General features: G+C 59.9%; 2 protein-coding genes across 4 annotated transcripts; both read right to left on the bottom strand.

The window, feature by feature from the left end:
- Positions 1 to 4,867: 4,867 nt before the first annotated feature.
- On the bottom strand, positions 4,868 to 6,169 carry GP1BB (glycoprotein Ib platelet subunit beta; the record flags this gene model as incomplete). The annotated part of the gene is made up of 3 exons (XM_081037810.1): positions 4,868 to 5,775; positions 5,893 to 6,061; positions 6,126 to 6,169. The coding sequence occupies 3 exons, from the start codon at positions 6,167 to 6,169 to the stop codon at positions 5,017 to 5,019; spliced, it is 972 nt and encodes a 323-aa protein (XP_080893936.1). The 3' UTR covers positions 4,868 to 5,016.
- On the bottom strand, positions 6,155 to 14,943 carry SEPTIN5 (septin 5). Of its 3 annotated transcripts, none has more exons than XM_081037762.1 (12): positions 14,811 to 14,943; positions 14,651 to 14,664; positions 9,984 to 10,080; positions 9,792 to 9,878; positions 9,419 to 9,542; positions 9,176 to 9,310; positions 8,918 to 9,035; positions 8,683 to 8,784; positions 7,834 to 7,930; positions 7,613 to 7,748; positions 7,266 to 7,368; positions 6,155 to 7,151 (listed from the first exon to the last, which is right to left on the bottom strand). In XM_081037762.1, the coding sequence occupies exons 1-12, from the start codon at positions 14,851 to 14,853 to the stop codon at positions 7,095 to 7,097; spliced, it is 1,113 nt and encodes a 370-aa protein (XP_080893888.1). In that variant the 5' UTR covers positions 14,854 to 14,943; the 3' UTR covers positions 6,155 to 7,094. The 3 variants fall into 3 exon arrangements, with proteins under 3 accessions (XP_080893888.1, XP_080893886.1, XP_080893887.1); XM_081037760.1 differs by having other exon boundaries at positions 14,651 to 14,716; positions 14,812 to 14,943; XM_081037761.1 differs by lacking the exons at positions 14,651 to 14,664; positions 14,811 to 14,943 and adding an exon at positions 10,758 to 11,408.
- Between the last annotated feature and the right edge of the window lie 7,133 nt (positions 14,944 to 22,076).

Below are 22,076 nucleotides of genomic sequence, written 5' to 3'. Positions count from 1 at the left end.
GGCATGGATCGGTGATTCACATTTGGGTTCTGGGCAATGGGGGTGCTGAGCACACGCCACAGGTTCTGGGAGCACTCCTACGGGCTCTCTCAAGCCTCACCCACCAAGTACTGACCCCCTCCAAGGTGTGCTCACACCTGTGGATGTGGCCCCACCTTGCCCATCTCTCCGCACCCTTTGTCCTGCTGGCCTCAGCACCCTTGGGTGGTGGTGACAGGCAGTGGGTGGTGGTGACAGGAAGCCAGGTCGGAAGGAGAGAGAGAGAGATGGCATTTCCCCTGAGGTAGAGTGGACCCCGGGGAAGGCTTCACTGGGGAGGACCACGGACTCCCCAGTTCCTGTGGGGCCAGCCATGGATCTCCCAGTAGGACTGGATGTCTCCCTGCAGACATTTCCTGTCTGAAGATAGAGAACATGAGGGTGGTAAAAGTGCGCATCCAGCGTAGGCAGCACTGGCTGCAGACAGCTCTGGGCATGTGACTGCTGGGGAAAAAGAGAGGGTGGGGCCAGGGGATGCCTAAGGGCTGTTTAAGGAGGGAGGGACACAGCTAAGGCCAGGCCCAGTCAGCAGGACTAGTGACCCCAAAGACCTCCTTAGCCTGGGGGGGAGTGGAGGGAGAGCCCCCTGCTGATTTATAGTCCCTCCAGGGTTGAAGGGAGTTAGCCTGCTAAGGCCTTGCTCCCTCCTTCCTTGTTTGGGGTCGGCTGGGGTGGGGTGGCTCTCAGCTGGTTTCCAGATGGGCCTGGTGGAGGGGGCTTTTGGGGTTGGGAGGCCAGACACCCTGAGCAAAGGGACCTGGCCTGTGTCAGCCGGCTAGCCATAGTTGCCTTTGTCTCTCTCTGTGGTTGTCTCTGTCTCTAGACCTGTCTCTGTCTCAGGCTCTGTCTCTGTCCTATGTAGCCCCCCTTCCCCATGGTGGCCTGGGTGGGTGGAAGCTGGTGATTTATCACCCGCTGCCTGTCTTCCATCGGAAACGTCAGGGGTGGGCGCAGACTGTGCAGTGAGCTATGGGCCCCCAGGGCTCTGCCACCCACCCTAATGTTGTTGCTCAGTCTGGGCTGCAAGTGTGCCCCCCGCCCCATGACATGGCCAGGGGTTCGGTCCTCCAGACCTTCCCAGGGCCTGGTCCACACGGGACCCACTCAAATTTCCATCCAGTGAGGGGCCTGCTCTAGGCTCCCCCTTGCCTCCCCAGGCTGGAAGGAGCCGACAGAGGACTTCTACATCCCTTCCCCCACCCCCAGATTGGTCGGGAGGTGGCAGAGCCTCTGTTCCACTCTCCTGGGAAGCCAGGCATCCGAAACAGAAGTGGCTCAGGCAACAGAAGTGGCTCAGGCCAACCAGCCCCTCACTGTCGCCTCCTTGCCCAACTGGCAGCAGCTCTGCCCTGCCCCCGCCGAGGTGCACACAGCAGGGGCTCAATAAGTGTTTTCCGAGCAAACAGGCGTCGGGAGGGCGGAGGCACACCTGGGCTAACCCCCACCCCACACCCCCGCCCCCAACACCGCCCGACGGAAGAGGTCCCTTATCTTCCTGGTTGACGAGCTGTCAGCGAGCCTGGGGGGAGGGGAGGGAGAGGGGCGGAGGGGCGCGCACACCCCTCCCCGTCTGTCAGCAGCCCTCGAGGCACCCCTCCCCGCCCCCATAGGGGTGCCACCTGCCCACCCCTCTCGGCGATCCACCGCCCGCCGGCCTGGGTAAGTCCCCCATCTCCTGGCCTCTGTTTCTCCGAGGACCCGACTGTCTATCCAGCGCTCACCTCGCGGCCGGCACCCCTGCCGGCGTTTCTGCAGACCGGGAGCGCCCTCTGGTGCCTGCCCGGGATCACGGCGAGTGAGGGCGGGACTGGATGGGGTGCGGGACAGCACCCACCTATTACACTGGACACAGAGGTTACTACGAGAGGTCACGGCTGTGTCTGCCCTGAGAATACCGTCTGTCCCTGCGGGGGCACACTCTGTCCAACCCTTTGACAGCGCACTCACTGGTTAGCTGGCTGCAGACAGGCTGGGATGTGGCTTGAACTCTTGGCCCACCTCAGGGGCACAGGCTTGAACAGTGTTCTGCGCTATGTGCGGGCCAGGGCAGGGCTGGGAGGCTCCCTGCGGAGGACACGCTTGAGTGGGGCCTTGAATAATAAGGACGTAGTTACAGCAGGAAGGGAATGGCGTGAGCAAAGGTTCAGAGCTACTGGCCAGGTGGGGTAGGATACACCAAGGCTGGATCCTGATGGAAGGCAGAGGGTCCTGGGAGCCCAGGGAGGCTGGGGAGGCCGTTGTGAGGTTGGCAGACCCTTGGACTGCGGGGCAAGAGGCCCTGAATCAGCCAGCCTGAGTGCTGAAGGTGTGGGGGGCTGGGCAGGGCCTTTGAGTAGACCCCCACCTGTTCCCATCTGGAAGGAGTCTGAGGCCACATAGGGGACCAGCCTATCAGTGGGGAAAGAGCCCTGGAACAGATGTGTTGTCCATTTCATGGACAGCACTGGGGGGTGGGGCATGGTAGGCCCCTGGTCTGGGGGAAGGGGCATACTCCCCCTCCCTGAACAGGGTCATTCAGGGGCGCTCAGCTGGGACGGTTCACTTCCCCACACTCCTTGGAGGCTGAGGCCCCTGGGTCAGTATATGGAGGGTCAGCTTGGGGTCAGCATTGGGATTGGGGTCTCCCAGGCAGCCTGGAGAAAGCAGCCAGTGAGGCCAAGCTGGCGCCCCCGTGATCAGTACCTTGTCAGAAACATGGAGGACTGGCAAGAGGGGAGTGGGGATCCTGGAAGAACTATGGGGTTCAGCTGCCCCATCCACCAGCAAAAGGTAAGTTCTTTCTTAGTTCTGACCATACTGTCATGTGAGCCGCTTTCCTCCATCCTGTCCCTCAGCAACGCAATACCCACCCTCTCATCTGGGCACTGGCCCAGGAGCCCTCAACCCTGTGGGCAGTGAGCAGTGGAGCTGGGCTCCTGCTGACTACTCCCAACAGTTCCTGTTGGGGTCTGGTCCCCAGGGCAGGGTCCTGTTGAGTTGGCAGGCCCATTGCTCAACACCGGTCCGCAAAGACTCACTGGCTCCAGCCCAGGAGGCCTGCTCCTTCTGTCTGGGTCACCTAGGACCCCTGGGCCACTTTTTCCTGGGCCCTGCATTTGTCCGCCTCCCCCGCCCTCCAGAGCTTCAGTGAGGAGGAGAAAAGGAGTCCCAGGAGCCTGGTCTCAGCCACAGAGGAAGCTCAGCTCAGCAGAAGACCCCTCTGTGGGATCTAGTTTCCTCCTCTGGAAAGTAGCGGGAACACCCCCAGCCTACCGCACATTGGGAAGGAGTTTAGGGAGTTGCCCGTGTACCTTGCTGTGACAACAACTATCACCTCTGACCCCACCAGGGGCTTTAAGGGTGCTGGGCCACCCCTGGGGAGGGAAGGGTGGCAGTTCATTTGTACAAAGGGGCCATCATCTCCGATGTGATGATAAGGCTGTAGGGATGGCCGGATGCCCCGCACCTGCCCACAAAGGCGGGGGTGGCTCCTGCCTCACGTCCTACCGGCAGCCCCGAGATAGCATCAGCCCAACCGGAGGGCCATCCGTCTTGTCCCACAAAGGCCAGGACAAAGACATGTCAGCAGCAGCCTCCGACCTGGTCAATGGGGGCCGGGGCCTTCCTGTGCCAGGCAGCCGAGGCCCAGGCCTGAGGCTCCGTCGGGTGCCTGTTTGGAGCACATGGAAAGCAGCCTTCATTTTTCACAGGGCCAGCTAGGTGGAGGCCACACCTGGGGTGGGAGCGGGACCCCAGTAGTGAGGAAGTGTCAGCCCCTCATTCGGTACCCGGGCCCCCTGTTAGCAGCCTGTGTTGCACTGGGGCACCCACAGAGGAGTCCCTGGCCCTAGTTGACAACCTGGGGTCTGGGTTGACTGAAGACACTGAGAAGGCCCTGGCTGGTGCAGATAGGCAGAGGCGCGCTCCCACAGAAAGTGGTGGCAAGAGGAAGACATGATTCCAGAGATTCTGCAACCCCTTGGTGGCCACTCACCCCTGCAGGGACCTTCCATGGACCCCACCCCTCATGGCTTGGGCCCCCACCCACCTGCCCTCCAGAGCTTCTCACTAGATGCCCAGGGAGCTCCAGGTAGGCCACAGACCATCCTCACTGTCTTCAATCCATCCCATACGACATGGTCACTGCCATCAGGGAAACCTCACACCTGGAGCTGTCCTCAGAGCCACCTCATGGCCCCTTGCTGACCCCCAGAAACTGCCACTCAGAGCATACTCTCACACACAATACTGTCCTGCAGTGTCCTCACTGTCCCGTGTTCTCACTGTCCCGTGTCTTTGTTTTCCCCAGCGTCCTAGCTGTCCCCACAGTGTCCTCACTCCCCACTGTGTCCTTGCTGTCCCGTGTTCTTGCTGTTCACACACTATCTTCACTGTCCAGTCTTCACTGTCCCCAGAATCCTCACTGTCCAAAGTGTCCTCTGTCTCCCCATAGAGTCCTCACTGTCCCCAGTGTCCTTACTCTCCCGTGTCCCTCACTATCCTATAGTGTCTCACTGTTTGGATTTTTCTCTGCCTTCCTACTTGAACTTATGTGAAAGTCAGTGGCTAAGATGTTTACTCACTGACCTCGTTTGTTTGGCGATTATTTGGGGTGCATGAAGATGTGATGATGTGTCCCCTTGAACCACCTCTCCGGATTTTTTCTGTGGTTTGGGGAAGAGGGTTCCCAGGTGGAGGGCATAGAGACAGGTCAGATTGGGAGAAGGGGTTTATTCTTCACTGGAGTTGGGGGGGCGCAGGGTCTGGGCTGAAGTTGGGCTCCTGGACCTGCCTAAGCTTCCAGAGCGTGGGCTTGCTGCGCTAGGGGTGGGCGTGCAGCAGCCGGGCTCCCATGGACCGGGGCCTGCAGGGGGGGGGGCGGGCCTGGGAGACGGGGCCTGGACAGAAAAGAGCGAGTGCAGTTTAGGGCAAAGATTCCTCAGGGCAGGGTCCTGTCGAGCTGGCAGGCCCGCGTCGCTCAACGCCAGTCCGCTCCTCTCAGGACTCACTGGCTCCGGCCAGTTCCGCCACCAGCGGGGCGGTCAGCGACGAGCGGTGCGCGGCGCGGGCGCTGGCTCGCAGCCTCCGCAGGCGGCACAGCAGCAGGGCCAGCAGCAGTGCGTGCAGCAGCCCGAGGCCGAGCAGCACAAGCTGTGCCGCCAGCGCCCCCCAGCAGAGCGCGCCAGGCGCGCAGGCGGCGCGCAGCTCTTCCTCTGCCAGGTAGGACAGCACGCGGCCTCGAAGCGCGAGGGGCGCTGCGCAGCGCAGGTCGCGGTAGAGCGCGCGCTCCGGGCGGCCCGCCAGCCAGGCGCGCAGCGGCACCAGGCGGCAGTCACAGCGCCAGGGGTTGGCGCCTAGATGCGCGGCGCGCAGCACGGGAAGCGCATCCAGCAGCCCCGGTGGCAACGCCGTCAGGTTGTTGCCCGTCAGCACCAGTTCGGTCGTGTCGGGTGGGAAGGCGGCAGGCAGCGAGGCCCACGTCAGACCGCGGCGCCCGCAATCCACTCGCGTCCCGGCGCAGCTACACGGCGCGGGGCAGCCCGCGGCCGGGCGGCTCAGCGGCGCGAGCAGCAGGAGCAACAGGCTTAGCGCCCCGCGCGGCTCTGTAAAGGGAAGCGCCGCGGTGAGCCGGGCGACCTGCAGGGAACCTGGGTGGGGGTCCCTCAGCACCCGGAGTGCCGAGCCTGGCTCCAGTCCTGCAGGCCCGCGCCCCCACCCCCTTGTATGCAAACCTCGCCACCCCGACCACCTCGCGTACTGGCTTCAAGTCCCCTCTAAGTCTGACCTAAATCTCTTCCACTGCAGCGAAAACGACGGGAGCGTCTCCCAGCCCAACTGTTTAGGGAGCGGGGCTTGGCCCGCCACCAGACTCACCGAAGGCCATGGCGAGAGAATGACCGCCCGGCTTGCTCTGGAGAGGGAGGCGTTTGCCAGAGAACGAGGCGATAAGGCCTCCGCTCTCACCAGGCTGCGGCGCTCCGCGTGCACCCACCACAGAGCAGCCGCCCCTCCAGAAATAACCCCAAGGTTGTCGGGACAGGCGCTGCGGCCACAGATAGAGCGCTATCACCAAGGCCCGGAATGCCCGCTTTTCCGCCCCCACTCACTCTGCAAGGAGCAGTTGGACACCCGCTGCGACGTTTACCAACATTGTTCTGTCACCAGGACAGGACTCAAGGCATTCAAAACTGAACAAAACTGGAGAATGGGTCGTGGGGAAAGGTTCATGCCGGTGGAAGGGTGGGGGGTGGGCAAGGGCTGGGGAACCCAGGGTAACAGTGCAGCTGGGAAGAAGGGACCTCCAGCGACAGGCGGGGAACGCAGACGAGGCACGGGGGTTGCCAGGGATGGCCCACCACCCACTGCTTTTGGAGCCCTAGCAGGCCACAGCCATGAGGGCGGGGCATAGGTTATCACAGGAGCCCCAGCCCCGGCCACCCTTCCCTGCAGCCAGCTGGCTTCCTTGGGTCTGGAGCGATGCTAAGTGCTTCTGCAAACCTAGCTCCCCGCTGAGCTACACTGGGTGAGGAGGGAAGAGAGGATCTGGCCCACATTCACACAAAATGAGGTCTCAGCATACGCTGGGCTCCAGGGGGAGCAGGGGAACAGGGTTCCTAAATCCTCCCTGTGGCAGTGGGGTGGGGGAATAGGTCCGAGACCCGGGGGATCTGCTCCCTATTCTGCCTTGGTTTACCCGCCTGCTTGAGTAGGGCCTGGAATCTGAGTGCTATGACATTCTGGAAGGGGAGAGATCTCAAAAGTGAAGCCCAACCTAACTCCTGCTCCCCCAAGGCTAGAGGGGGCCTGTTGCCCAGGCCCCATGAAAGCAGATACAAATGAGGGGAGGGGCTGATGCGGAGAATAAATTAGGGTTGGTTGGGGGCTGTGACCCCGAGTCTCCAGGTCAGGATGGGAAAGGTCCGGGTTTAGGCCACTCTGGGATTGGGGTTGTGTCCAGGCCTGGTGGAGATCCAGCTGAATCCAGGGTCGAGTCCAGGCTGGTCGAGGTGCAGGGCTGGGCAGGGCCAGCCTGGACACGGGCAGTATATCCACGGCAGTGTGGGGCTGGGCTGGGCTCACTGGTCCTGCATCTGCTGCTTCATTTTCTGCAGCATCTCCTGCATGCGCCTCAGCTGGGGGTGGGGGCAGGAATAATGGAGAGGTGGAGAGGGGGTGAGAAGTTAGATGAGGGCCTGGCCCAGTCCCCACTGCTCCAGCCCCTGCTCCTCCCCCACTGCCTCACCAACCTCCTCATCCTTCATTCTGATGAGCTTCTCCGTCTCCGCATCAGGGGTGGGCAGTGGCAGGATGGGGATGGGGCTCTCCATGCGACTGTCCTGGGTCAGTTTGCTGCAGGGTGGACAAAAGGGACAGTGCTACTGGGAGGTTCAGCTGACTCTGCCACTACCAAGGCTGGTCTCCTGAGCTCCCACATTTCTGGGCTGGCTCTGGGGACACAAGGTACAGGGAAGCCAATTTTGGGGCCGGGGCAAGGTTCCAGTCTAGGTGGGCAGCCAGGAACAGGCTAGGTCATGGCAACATGGTTGGGGCCACGAGGTGCAGGTCCAGGTTTGGCGTGGGCGGCGTGGCTTACCTGGTCATCTGCTGGATGCAGTGTGCACGGTAGTTCTCATAGTGCACGTCACACGTCACGTCCTTGAGGTCATGCATGTGTGTGCGGATGAGCATGTTGCGTAGCTTCACGAAGTCGCAGTGTGCCTGGTTCTCCACTGTGGGGAGAAACAGGCCGTGGGTGGGGTGCTGGCCCAGGGAAGTCTTCCCCCCACCCCCCACACATGCACCGCCTGGACTTACCCTCTACAATGCCCCAGGGGTACAGTCGCCCCCGGACCCGTTGTCCCTTGGCCTCCACCACTGTGTTGCTGCCGATAACCGCAAAGGGCGCACTCTCCTGGGGATGGGCAGGTGCAAGGGCTCACACCCAGTTAGTATGGGTTCGGGGTTCGTGGTTGGAGAGGGGCGTGGGCACTCAGTGCCCGGTCAGCCCCTCTAGCATCACCATCAACAACCTCTTCCCAAATGGATACTGGCATCACCCCGCCCACCGCCCACCCCTCCACCCCCAGCTTTGGCCTCTCTGCTGCCAGCTGAGGCCAGAGCTGGTGCAACTTACACCCTAGGGCCTCTGACCGGCTGAGCCCATGCCTCTTAGTGATGTCCCTGCTGACTTTGGTTGGGACCAAGGGACTGCCTGACCCTGCTCCTGGCGTGGTGGCCACCTGTTCCGTGGCTTGGACTTGGTCATAACTACTCTAGCTGCTGGGGCACCCAAAGCCACACTCACCCTCTGGAGCACAGAATTCTGGGAGCCAAGGCATGCACAGCCCAGTGGCCATTGGCTGGGCCTTTCTGCTGGTGACCCATAAGGAAACTAAGGAGCTGGGTCAGGGTGGGGGCCTGGCCAGCAGCTGTGGCTTTGGGTCCTGGCAAGTGCTCCATGACTCACTAACCACGCGGGGCCCAAATCCACAAGCCAGGCAGAGACATGGGAAACCCTAGCCCTCTCTTGCTAGGTAAAAGGGCTCTACTGCCCAGACTAAAGACCCCTACCCCCACCAGGCGGGACCTGGGCTCTCAGCCCTTCTCTGGCCCCCAAGGGAACTGGCCTCCACTCCCCTCCCTGCCCACTGGCTGCATGCCGACCTTTAGTTCCCGATCCTGCTGCTTGAAGTCCTCATCCTCGTCTGAGTCACACTCGGGGAACTGATACACATGGATCCCGAACTTGTCAATCTCCTCCCGTATCTGTGGTGGGGCAGGGCTATCAGACTCAGGGCGAGCTAGGTCCCTTGAGCCAGATGCGCTGGCACCTGGGATCAGCACACCTGGAGCTCTCAGCCCAAGTCCTGGGCCAGGCCCCACTGCACCACAGGCTCACCCGCTCCTTCAGCTTCCGGATCTCGCCAGGGACCAGACAGTCAGCTTTGGCAATGAGGGGCACGATATTCACCTTCTCATGCAGAGCCTTCATGAAACCCACGTCCACTGGTCGCAACCTGCAGGGGGCAGCCAGGCTGGTGAAGGGCTGGTGGGGGTGACGGTGGGGTACGGAGACGGTCAGGGAGGGGATGGCTATGGGGTTATGGGTGGGGCTTTATAGAGGTGGGTGGCCCCTGGCCCCAGGACAGTCACGCACCCATGGCCAAACGGAGAGATGAAGTACAGGCAGCAATGCACCCGGTTGTCTTGGATGTTCTTGCGGTTGAGACCACTCTCATCACGGAAATACTGCTCAAACTGCTGGTCCACATAGTCGGTGATGGGCTTCCAGCTGTGGGCAGGGGGCGCATGAGGCCAGGCTGTGAAGGTGGCCCGCCAGCCCCGGGGGAAGCCTGGGTCAGCCTGGGGAGGGACCATTTCTCAGCCAGGCCTTCCTCACCACTCAGAGTTGTTGACGGCGTCCCCGAAGCCCGGAGTGTCCACAATGGTGAGCTTCAACTTGACACCCTTCTCCTCGATGTCCACTGTGTGCTTCAGAATCTCTACCGTCTGGCTGATGCGCTCTTCAGGGAAGGGGACATGGCTTGGAGGGGCCTCTCTGACCCTCACCCCTCCCCCCCCGGGGGAAGCCAGAATCCTGTTCTCATTCATCCTAGTGTTTTGGCCAAAAGGCCTGACTGTGGTCTGGGCCACAGCTCCTGATCCCTGAACAGGAGACCCATGCTGTCAGGAGAGAGGAGTGGGGCTGGACCTGGAAGGGCACCCCTTTGAAGAGTGTGAACCAGTGCTAGGACAGTGACAGGTCCACTCACCCTCAGCACTGAGCAGCTTCCGGTCCTTGTACAGGTCGGTCAGGAAAAGGCTGTGGACCAGTGTGGACTTCCCCAAGCCTGACTCACCTGTCCACAGGTAAAGTGAAGGAGTTGGGTTAGGTCCAAGGCCCCGACGACAGCCTGGCCAACCAGTGGCCCCAGTCACCCCACCTGGAAGTCTGGCCCACTTACCTGCCACCATGAGTGTGAAATCGAAGCCCTTCTTCACTGACTTCCGATGCACCTGGTTGGGCAGCGTGGCAAAGCCCACGTACTGCTTGTCGATATCCTGGGGGCAGGGGTGTGAAAGGTCAGGGGGTACACTGGGACTCCTTGGCAGTGTTCCCTACCAAGCTCTGTTCCCTACCAAGCTCTGTTCCCTACCAAGCTCAGGCAAGGCGGCAGCAGAGGACCAAGTTCCCAGAGTGGGGTGTTCCAATAGAAGAAAGGGGGTGAGGCCCTGTGGGCAAAGGCCTGGAGGTGGGAAGGCAGGTTGGGGGGTGGCTGATGAAGGCACCCTTGTTTCAGCTTCAGCGAGGGGATTCGCAGGGACCCAAGACTGTGGTGTGTGTGTGTGTGTGTGTGTGTGTGTGTAGGGGGAGATGTCAGGCCACAGCAGACAGTGTCCTCGCTGGAGAACACCAAAACCGAGCCCCTTCAAACATTCTCTCCACCCTTCATAGAGGGAAGAAGCCCAGGACTCAATACTCACCCCTCCCTGAATGTACAAGGGGGTGGGAGGCCCCATGTGGCTCCCATCCAGCCGCGGGGGTGGCTGGCTGCTGCAATGGTGGAGCAGGGACTATTTATAGACAGCAGTGCTGAGCCTCCCCCTCTGACCGGTCCGGTGCCCACCCCTTGTGGACCCTTGCCCTGCCAGCCCCTGTCACATCCCAGAGCCCTGGGGCCTGGCCCCAGCGGGCGCACACACACTGACCCACATTCCACTCCCTTCTCCACACACACCTTGAGACGCCTCTGGGCCTGTGTCCGCGGTGACAACAGCTGCTCCACCAGGCGGTCCTGGGGTGCTGCCAGAGAGTCCATCGCAGCGACCCCCCAGACCCTGCCGGAGCCTTGGGACCCCAGACCGGGTCAGGCCGACACGGGCCCGGCGTTCTCCAGGGACTTAGGCGCGGTATTGCCTGGAAGCCCTGTTCTCGCTCCCGTTTTAGGGACACGGGAACTGAGGCCGGGAGAAGGGACGTGGCCCACCCGGGGTGCCGCTGACCCTGGAGGCCGCGCGAGCCATCCCCATTGCCTCTGCGGACCCGCCCTGAGCCGCGCGGCGTCGCAGCCACAGCCGGCCCTGCTCCGCACGAGAACCAGAGGCGGGGCTCCGCGCAGAGACCGCCCCGCCCGCGCTGTCGCCGGGAAACGGTCGCCTGGAAATTGGGCCGCGGGCGGAGCCACCGGAAAGCTGCCGTGAAGGGCAGGGCCGACCGAGTACAGGCGCAGGGATAACGCGGCGCAGCGAGTACGGGGAGCTCAGCTCCCAGACCTGCGACCTCAATTCAGGCGTCGGGACAACTGAGGTGGAGAAGGGGGAGAGGAGGCCAGGTCCCACCCGTGGACTCGAGGGGTGGGGATCCTCTGCGTTTGTGGTGGCTGCGTCCCGCCCCCCCATAGCTGCGGCGTGGCTTCCGCCCGCTAGAGGGCGCCAGAGGCCGCTCCCGTGCCCCACGCGCACCCACGCGGGACCAGCCCGTGTACCCCGCTCGCCTCGCAGTCTCTGCAGGAAAACCGCCTGCAGTGTCACGGCGCCCCACTACCTACGGACACACCCTTCCTAGCACTGCCCCCTCCCCTCTGCTTGGGGCTGACTTGCCCCTCCCCCTTTGTGTGTGTGTGTGTGTGTGTGTGTGTGTGTGTGTGTGTATGCTTGGGGGATTCTTAACCAGCGTGGTCCCCAGGACATGTAGGAGAACCTGGTGATGATAGGGCCCACCTCCCCAGCCTGGACCTGCCTCCACCCCCACCCCAGGCCCAAGGAGGCTTGCAGCAGGAAGGGGCCCAGAGCACTAGCCACCTACCCAGCTGTAGCTCCGGAACTTTGGAAGCTGCAGTCAGCATGTCGTTCTACAAACCTGACTGCCACCCATGTGCTGCCACAGCTGTCCCTAGACAGCCCTTGCCAACAGAGATTTGGGTGTGTGGAATGGGCCCTCTCCCCGCGGGCACTCCCTCTGAGCTTCTCTGCCTGGTCTGACCCACAGGACTGGGCATATGGGGACTGGAGAGCTCATCAGCTCAGCCCTCACCCCCCTGTGGCCACCCCAAGGACCACAGTGGTCTTCTGAGCCACAAACCCTCATCACCCCCTCCAGTACCCCAACAGAATCTGAACAAGCCAGTGCCAGCTGGGCAGGAAAGGAGGTCTAACAAAGCTGGGGTTGAAGAGAAGTGCCCCCTGGACTATGTGTGTCGGTAAGGACAGGCAGCACCCCCAGCTCTCCCCCACCCACCCCTGTTGGAGGAGCCTCTGTACCCTTGTCCAGGCTCGTGGTGCTATTGTGGGGCCTGGAGGCCGCTGGCACCTGGGGAGGAGGGGTGGGCCCACAGCTGGGAACAGGAGACCCTTTCATCTAAGAGGAGAGTGTGGAGAGCCGGAGGAAGCCACAGGGACCCCCCAGCTCTCCCAGCCAGGGCCCCAGTCCTTGCTCTGAAAACGCCTCCTCACTAGCCCCAGCCCTCTGTCATGCTGACCTGCAGGGGGCCTCTGGGCTGAGTCCCCCTCTACCTCCACTTATGGGACCACTTTGGACATGGCCCTCAGCACCACCCAGAAGGCTGGCATCTCAGGTACAGGGCATCCCCAGGAAGAAAGACCTGGACCTGGGCCTCAGGCTAAGAGGGCGACTTAGCACTCCACAGCCTGGTATCTAACGAAGTTTGTTGCTCCCAGACTGACTGACTCAGTTTCCCCTTTGGTAAGGCACAGTTCAGGAGAGTGAGAGTCTTCCTCCCAGCTCCCAACCCTTCTGCCCCATCACCTAACTGTGCCCAGACAGGGCCTGTGGACTCCCTTAGGGAGTCACCAGGAAGGGGCCCTGCCACTCCTTTTCTCTGGTTCCAAAGCACAACAAATTTCCTTCAGGGCTTCATGAGACCTAGACACAGCTGCGCCCACCTCCTACCAGAGCCTGAGACTCTCGAGGCATTTCCATTCTTAGAATCACCAGCGTCAGCTCTGGAAGCTGCCACCAGAGTCAAGAGAGGCCCCATCTCTGCCAGACACCGGGTGGGGGTTGGAGGAGGGGGCACATAGCCACCAGAACACTCCCCACTGCCTGAAATGCGCGGCAGAAGCACAGAGGGTCACACTGCATTTCACAGAGTGTGGACAGGCTACATTCAGTAACACCAACATTGGTAACAGTGAAGCCACACATGCTCCCCCAGGCCCACGGGATCCTGCCCCAAAACACCTGGTTTCCCTGGCCCTGATCCCAGGGCTCCTCTTCTGCCTGCATGATGCCCTCTCCCTCAGTTCCTAGGGGCAGAGTATGGGAGAGGCTGGATCCTAGCTGACCTGGGGCGGGGGGCAGACACAGGCTTAAAGAGGCTCACACCTCCGCAGGACAGGTCCCTGGGTGGTGCTGGGCAGAACTGCCCAGCCCAATGACTCCAAGTGCCTACAGGCCCAGGAGAAGCCGTGGGGGCTGGTCTCCCAGGCCTCCCCTCTTTCTCTCCTTCAAACAATAGCCTGGCGGCATGTGTCCCTGCATCTCAGGCATTGTCTGACTGCTCGTGATGGGGAGGCAGTTCCCCGCCTGGGCTCCCTGGGGAGCCCCTCACTGGCAGGGTAAGGTTGACAGGGCCCCTCCCTACAAGCCTGAGTGTCTCAGGGCGGGGCACATCCCTGCCAGGAGACTGGCACCAGACAGCCAGTGACTCCAGGCCCTCACCCCACCTGCCGGGCTGCACCTGGCCCACCTGCCTCAGCCTGGGCCAGGACTTCGGGGTTCCACCCAGCACCTACCCGGTGAACTGCAATCCCTGACCACGGCTTCCAAGGCTACACTGGTGCCAGAGTTGAGCCCTCCTTTTCTCCCCCAAACACAGATGTTCTCAAGTAAGAGGCCCCAGCAGGGCTGCTCCAGAGCCACCAGCCCCCCCTGGTTACCTATCCTCACCCCACTCTTGGGGTCTCCAGCTCTGTTTAACCCTAACTTCATCTGGGTTTCACAGTGGGTGCCCAGGCCAGCCTGCTGTTGAGTCCTGCATTCCTGGAGGGTGGGGACCAAGCCAGCCCCTTTGGGTGGCCACAAGCCTATTTGTACCCACTAGGATGGAAGACCAGTGCTGGGCTCAGGGATGACTCAGACCAGGTCCTGGGGGCTCCCAGTCTGGGGAAGAGGCCTGGCCACAGATCAGCCCATTCAAATTGGGGTGTGGGGCGAGGGGGCATACGATACAGAGGAGTGAGCTGGGGTGGGCAGGGGCTCCCTTGTGGGGCTGCTCAGGGTCCCTGTGCTGGTGGGTGAACACAGAAACCCCTCCCCTCGCCTGCGGCCTATCATAACCAGGGGCCTCACTCAGGACCCTTAGCACATGGCCTAAGGCCAGGTCAACATGGAGATGCTGGCGCTGGACCAGTGGGACGGGCACCCCCTTCTTGGGAGGGGTGCATGCCCCTGCTGTGAGAGTCAGAGGCCAGGTCCCCGTGGCCTGGCACCCACTCCTCCGGTTCGCGATCCCAAACATGGCAGAACTGCCCAGGCTGACAATCGGTTGTCGCGACAGGGCAGGGTGACGGCGGGGTGATGGCTGGCGGGGGCGGGGTCGCGCCTGGGCGCCTGAGGCGTAGGCGCTACAATGGGTGACAGCCAGCGGGCTAAGAGGCGGAGCGCACGTACCTGCTTGTCCTCTGCTGGGTCAGGGTGGGGGTCCGGTCGGGGTCCGGGTCCAGGCGGGTCCGGGCCGGCGGGCGGGGGAGAGACGGAGAGACACGGTGAGAGGCGGGCGGGCGGCGGGGACAAAGGCGCGCGCGGGCGCGCGGGGAAGCGCCGGGCTCACCTGGAGTCGCCAGCTTGCTCTTGTACCGCAGGCCTGTGCTCATGGTGGCCGCCGGCGGGGGATGTGCGGCGGCGGGCGCGCGGGCGGGGCGCGGTGACGAGCGTTGAGGCCGAGGCCCGGCTGCGGGGTGACCGGCCCTCCGCGCGCCGCCGCCCGCCCCGCCCGCGCGCCCAACAGCCAATCGGCGCCCGCCGCGCCCACGCGCGACCCAGCGCGGCCCGCGGGGGCGGGGTCCTGGGCACCCCCCACCCGCCCGCGCAGCCCCTGGCCTCTGGGCTACGCCCTCCGCTCCATCCGGCCAGGGTGCGGTGCCCACTGCGACACACTGCCCCACCTCCTGTGTCCCCCTGCCCAGGCCCAGACTCTGACTCCCTCGGTTCTAGCAGCCCTGGTCCTGCCAGGCCCTCTGACCATCCGCCGATGGCCCTTCTGTAAAGCGTGTCTCCTGGGGTCTCTCACAGCCTCATGCCAGCCCCTGCTCTGCAGACCCACAGACAGACAGACCACGACCATCCTGAGAACGGTGGGGTCCAACAGCGAGGGGCACTGTGAAGGGAAGGCCAGGGCTTGCACCCCATTTATGAGGTGCTCATGTGAGGAAGCTGAGGCCCCAGATCTACAATGAGTCCACGGAAGTCACGAACATGAGTGCTTCCCGATTTCTTTGTCACTATCACACTCCTGGTACCCTCGGCCTGGACCTTCCAGGAGTGCCACCAAGTGGCACATATGGAGCCTTCGGTCCCTCAGAAAGGGACAGTTGGGCCTGTGGTCACCACCTCCCCAGGTGAGGGCCCCTTGTAGGGAGATGGCCTGATGCACCGTCCATAGTTAGGAAACCCTTCTTCTCCAGCCCCTCATGTGCTCCTTGCTCCCTCCACTGGACCCTGGGCAGGGGGTGGTGGGGTGGTCCTGGGGCTCCTCCATCTCTAAAACACCAGCACTTAGCACACAGTTGTTTGTTTGCTTAGTGTAAAAGTCACCTAAGCAGTACCGCTGCTCTGCCAAATTCTGTGGCCAAAGCCCATCTGTCTACCCTTTCTGGATCCGGAAGCTCTGCCTGGTCCAGACCTGTGATGAGTGTGGGGACACTTCACTGCTCCAACCCCTCATCCAAAGCCATGGGGCCAGGTGCCTTTAGAATTCAGAATTCTTCGTATATATGACAACTCTCTGGAACCTGGGGCTGCACCTCGCGATCAAACACATTTAAGATTTTTGTCATGGAGCACGAGTATTCACAGGAACTGGAATAAATAACGATCATAATGAATGTCTGCATATCAGTTCAGGTCTGGCTTTGCCGAGGTTTGAAGACCTTTAAGTTTCAGAGCTTTGGAGAATTTGGAATTGTGGATAAAGGAATGGGGCGGGAGGGGACACATGAAGTGCCAGGCACGACTTCTGAGCCTTCATCAGCCCTGAGGGACTTGGTGGAAACCCAATCTCAGGGTCCTGGAGCCTTGCAAAATGGTTCAATTAGTCAGTGAAAAACAACACTAGGACGTTTAGCATGGATTGACCCATGCAAGCCTGGGCTTGTGGGGAAAAAGGAGGAGAAACAGGAACCTGTCCCTGATGAGGCAGACATGTCCCTGCAAAAGGTTCTGACAGCGCTGCCCTCCTCAGGGCTTGAAGGGAGGGGACTCCAGGCAGTCCTGGATCAGGTGGCTTGAAATTGGCCTTGAGGGGAGTGGACTGCAGGTCAAGAGCATAGCTCATCCAGAGGGTGGGAGGTGCACGTGAACAAGAGTCTGGATCTTAAACAATTCTGGAGATGGGAGACAAAAAGGACGAGGGCACCACATAAATGTGATCTTTCTTATTAAGGTAAATGTGCTCCAAAAGATTACAGACAGAAATGCAATTGGATTAGAGATTTGTAGGACGCCTCCAGTTCTGTCAGTTGGGACATCATCAGGCCTCTTCACCTTTTCCAGCCGGGACACTGCCAACAGAATGGTCCAAGCAAAACACTTACACGGCTCTTGTCCATCAAACCGCATGTCAGGATGGAGCGGGAGCGGCAGGGTGTGCCACTTTTATCTACTTACAGGCTGTGGCTTGAGGGAAACCCCAGCCTCCCCAAGTGGGATGTGCATCTGCTTCCCAGCAAGCTGACAATGTGCTGGCTGTGATATAGAAGTAAATAAAACGCTCTTGGGTAAAAAAAAAAAAAAATGCTACTTTTTAATTCATACAAAAAAGAATTTAATGAGTGAAAAAAATCTGTTCAAACAACTTGGTCTACAAATAGCTTAACGCTTTTCAGAAAAAGTGAAAAACAAAAACTCTTTTAGTTGAGAAATTCTCAAGAGGCCACATTTAGCCCGGTGATGTCTCTCCCCACTCTACACAGAATCGTGGGTGTCTGCGTGGTCACAGGATGGAAAAGGAAAGGGCTTGAGGGTCTCAGAGTCAACTACAGTGATGGTGACAAAAGGACAAGTGATTGGCAGGTGACTCAGGTGCCAGGGCCCAGAGGTTTGCCCCAGGTGATACACAGAGGTCAGGGGGAGCAGGGGTCACTGATGACAAAGCTCTAGAACATTCAGTCCATCTGAAGACGAGGCAGAGGCCAAGCTGGTGCAGTAGGTGAGACACTGAGACTGCTCACAGGAGGACTGGAGGAAAGGGGTCTGCCGGTCATGCCAGCCCACGGAGGGCAGACTACGTCCTCAAGGAAAGGGCCAAAATGAGAGGCACAACAAAGAAGGACTTTATGTCAGCTCAAAACAAATTTAATCCACTCAAGAGAAATCTTCCTCACATGAAATGCAAACCTCGTCTGCATTCCTACATTGGGATGGGTACATGGGGCCACAAACCCTGAGTGTCTGAGGACAATGACGTACCCCCTGGTACAAGCTCTCTGGAAGGTGGGGACTCAATGCGCAGCATGGGAAGAATAAGACCCGACCTTCTCTTTGGGACTTCAGGCATCCCAGAAGCCAGAAGCTCTGAGATACCCCTTTCTGCTCTGACTGGCCCCCCTGAGAAGCCCTGGTGGCGGGGAGACTCTCCCCATGCCTGGCAGGTTGTGGGACCCTCCCTGGGAGAATGTCAGGGAAGGCCCCAAATAGGCTTAAGGCTGTGAGTCACTCAGCCCATCCCAACTGGCCCCAAGGTGGGGCTTGGGTCCTCTAGGTCATCCCTGGGAATCTGTTGCTAGGTGTGGAACCAGTATTCAGAGCAGGCCAAGGTCAAGCTCAGTGAGGACCTAGAGGAGAAGTTAGTGTTCTGGCTCATGGCGGCTGCTCTGCTCAGGGTCCCTCCGTGGTGGGCACCCCACCCCGATGATGCCCCCTCCCCACCTGTTCTGCCAGCTTCTACATCAAGCCCTTCCTCTTCCCCTCCCTCCTGCCACATTGTCCTGGACACTGCTGTGCTGTGTCCACCTGCTTCTGGCTTGGGGGACTGTACCCCAATGTCCCATGTCCCTCTCTGAAGGCCCCCACTCTTCAGTGTGCAATACAGGGTTGGGCAGGGCAACGTATGCGGGGTCGAGGGGTCGCCCTCTCCTGCCGGCAGATGCTGGATGTTGGCTCCCCCAGTGGTCTCACAGGGTCGCTCCTAGTCTGCTGCAAGGTGAGTTCAATCTTCCCAGCCCACCTCCACGGAGGGTGAGGGGAGCAGGGCCCAGGGCACTCTGCAGTGCTTCACCTACATGGTCCTCTCTGGGGCAGCCCAGACTCAGGCTGGGAGTGGGCGCTGTGCCCATGCATAGCCCAGGAAGCAGAGTGCAGAGGGTGGTGAGACCAAATAGCTAAACCCTGGCCTGGGGGCCAGTCCTTGTTCCTGAAAACAGGTGTGACCTGCTCCCAGCCTGGCCAGGGCCCTGCCCCTGTCAGGCAACACTGTCTGACCCTGAACTCCATTAACTAGATGGCCCAGACATCCTCCTGACCCTGCTTTGGGGCACTGCTCCCACACCCTGTCCTTGCTTGTCCTGTCATCCTGGCTCAGCCATACCTGTAAGAAGTCCTGAAAGTATCCCAGCACGTGCGGCTCCCAGCAGGAGGGGTACCCTGGCTGCTGGCTCACTCCCTGCCCTGTAGCTCTGTGCCAAGTGCCCTCTTCCTGGCCCGTACTTCCCGTCCCACTGACCTACGGGAGCCCAGGCCATGAGGCCTCAGCAACAGCCCCAGTCCCCCGTGGCCTGGCTGAGTGGGGGGTGGGGCTAGAGAGCTCTGGGGGCGGCTGTCCCAGAGCACACAGGGGAATGTGTCTGCAGTGAGGGGCTACAGAGAACACTTTTCTTGATCTCCTTGTTAGAAAATGGGCAGGGTCAGGACACACACCGGTCCCTCTCCCCAGTTTAGACAGGCTGATTCAAGAGCAGAGTCACAGCAGCTGCCTCTGTCAGGAGGGCACTGGCTGGCCCGTTAAAGCAGCCTGTGTGTTGCAGGGGACAGAGCAGGGTTCCAAGTGGGGCAGAGCCTCAGGCCACACCGTGTCCCCTATTCACTGGGCAGCTGGAGGAGGGCTACAAAGGGTGCCTGTGCTCCTTGGCAGTAAGCCAGCCTGGGGACCGGGGTCCCAGAGCAGCGGCAGGTGCCACCTCCCTGATGAGGGTAAATGCAGGGTGTGGGCCTCCTGCCACATTGAATGACACAGTCCCCTAAAGGGCTCTGGGAGAGGATGCAGAGAATAGCCAGGGCTGGGGCTAAAGTGACAGGGACCCTGAGTGCCTTGTGACTCAATATGGAAGAGCTGCCTAACCCCTGGGGTCTTCCAAAAGGATACACTGAGGGCGGCCAGGGGGCTGGACATGACCTCCCCCAAGGTGTCCTAACACCGCTGAGGCTCTCTGTCCTCACTGCAGTTCTGTGATTTCATGAAAAGCCAAAGGTGGAGATATGAAATGGTGCCAACATGGAGATTCTCCCAGACGTTCATGCATTTAAAAAACCCCATGGGAACACTCGCTTGCGAAAGGCAGAGCATGGGGCTAGAGCACGGGTGACCTAGATCCTGAGGCGGCCAGCCAGGCAACGTAGGGAAGCTCACACTCCGCCCTGTGGCCTGCCTCTCTGTCAGGGAAAGGCTGAGGGTTGGGGTTCCAAAGGCTGGCTCCAGCTGCCCACTGCACCCCAGCCCGCAGGTCTGCCACTTGAGTATCAGGCCAGAGACAGATCAGGAAATCCTCCCAGAATAAACAGGACACAGTGAGGTGTCTGGCCCAATCCTGCCATGCCTTGGCACCCCGCCATATGTCTGTGGGCTGTAGGACCCAGGCTCTGCCCAGAGAGGGCGCCACGTGTTGGCTATGCAAATGTGCTGCCAGTCACACCCAGGTGGGAAGGCAGCCACCAGAGCCCTCAGAGCTGGTGACCATCACCTGGTTTCTGCAGTTTCTGGCGACTGGCTACACCTGGGTCAGGGTAAGGACTTGAGGTCTCAGTCATTCCCCTCTTTCCTCCCATCCCCACCCCTTGTTTTGGCTGCAGGCTCTTGGGAATTCCTCTGTCTATCCCAGGCACACACCACTGAGACAGGGATCAAGGAGGCCGGGTAAAGGGTGAGGGGGCTGCCATTCCCTATCCTGGGTGGGGCCCCATGCTCCCACCTCCAGGGTGAGGGCAGGGGCTCTGGTCTCCTCCTCTCCGCTCCTGGTTGGCCTCAGTCCCCACAAGGCATTCCCTGCACACCCACCACAGGCCAGAGCCTCAGGAGGGGCTCCCAGCTGGTGAGAGACAGCTTCATTGCCATATAAGAGGATACCTCCAAACTCCTTCCACTGGGCCAGGCCCAATGTGCAGGCCCGTGGCCCCCCGCAACAATGCCGGTAGGAGGCAATGCCTTCACGCCCCTACAGGGTGTCCTTCAGTCCAGTGCGGAAGTCCATGGCTAGCCCCTCCCTGTTCCAAAGTCTGTCTTTAAATTGGATCCCATGGGGGCTGCTAGGAAGCTGATGGGAACCACTGTCAATGCTCCCTGGTAGATGAGGGAGTGGCTGGAGATGGAGCCCCTGAGCCGGGGTTGTTTCCTAGGAAAGGACCACTCCTGCAGGCAGCACACAGGAGGCATGGGCTGGACCACCAGGCCTCAGCGTGTCTGGCCAGCCTCCCATCAGGGGTGGCTGAGTGGGTTCAGACCAATGAAATCTTACCAGGGTGATTTGGGGACTGGACCTGGGGATACCTAGGTGGGACCACGTAGGAAAAAGGAATCACTGTGAGTCACTCCCCTCTCTCAAGCTTTTGCCAAAGGCTCAGTTTTGCAGCCACAACTCTTCTCAACCACCCACAGGTGCTGGTGTGTTTTGAGATGCATCCTGCCCCCAACTCTCCAGTCTCACCTGGAGAGCAGCGGGGTGTGGCCTCCTCTGCAGAACGTACCACCAATGTGCTAAAGCAGTCCTCCCTCTGGAACGTCCCAGGCAGCCATGCACAATAGGTGGAGGGCATAGTGTGGGCAGGACTGGTGCCTCTCCCCTGCACAGTGGTCACCAGCCCTGCCTGACTGCATCGCACAGCAGCACAGATAGGAGAAATTGGTGATGAAATCCCTTCCCTGGGGGTTGTTTCCAGTTTGGGGCTTGTTTCCAGTTTGGGGCTATTACAAATACAGCTGCTATAAAAATGTGTGTACAAATCTTTGTTTACATATATTTCCTTTTTTCTTGGGTACATAATTAGGAGTAGAATGGCTGAATCATATGATGTATGTTTAACTTCATAAGACATTGTTAAACGATTTTCAAAGTGATTGTACCATTTTACTGCCACCAGAAGTGTATGAGAGTTCCAGTTGCCCTCGTCAACACTTATTAGTGTCAGTCTTTCATTTTATTTATTCTTATGTGTGTATAGGGGTATCCTGATGAAGTTTTATTTGTATTTCTCTTATGACTAATGATGCTGAGCGTCTCTTCAGTGCTCATGGACCACATGTGTGTCTTCTTTTGTGAAATGTCTATTCAAATCTTTTGCCCATTTTTAAATTGGATAGTCTTTTTATTATTGATTTGTACAAGTTCTTTAACGTATTCTGGGTACAAGTCCAGTGTCAGATGTGTTTATTGAAAATATTTTTTCCAAGACAGTAGCTTGATTTTCATTATCTTAATAGTTTCTTTTGAGAAACAGATGTTTATAATTCTGATAAATTCCAATTAGTCAATTTTTTAATTTTATATTTCATGATTTTTTTTGGTCCTCTCTAAGAAACCTTTATCTATTTACTCCAAGGTCAGGAATGTGTTCTCCTCTGTTTCTCCTAGAAGCTTTATAGTTTCATAGTTTCAGTGTTATGTTTAGGAGT

The sequence above is a fragment of the Rhinolophus hipposideros genome (assembly GCF_964194185.1).
Source record: "Rhinolophus hipposideros genome assembly, chromosome: 24".
Lineage (NCBI taxonomy): Eukaryota > Metazoa > Chordata > Mammalia > Chiroptera > Rhinolophidae > Rhinolophus > Rhinolophus hipposideros.
This window is presented reverse-complemented; position numbering and strand designations above follow the sequence as displayed.

Excerpts from the sequence above, each read along its gene's own strand:
- SEPTIN5 (XM_081037760.1), bottom strand. The coding sequence starts at position 14,853 with ATGAGCACAGGCCTGCGGTACAAGAGCAAGCTGGCGACTCCA. Across the intron at positions 9,879-9,983 it reads TTTCACACTCATGGTGGCAG|GTGAGTCAGGCTTGGGGAAG; the intron begins GTAAGTGGGCCA and ends ACCTGTGGACAG. Across the intron at positions 9,036-9,175 it reads ATCTCTCCGTTTGGCCATGG|GTTGCGACCAGTGGACGTGG; the intron begins GTGCGTGACTGT and ends TGCCCCCTGCAG.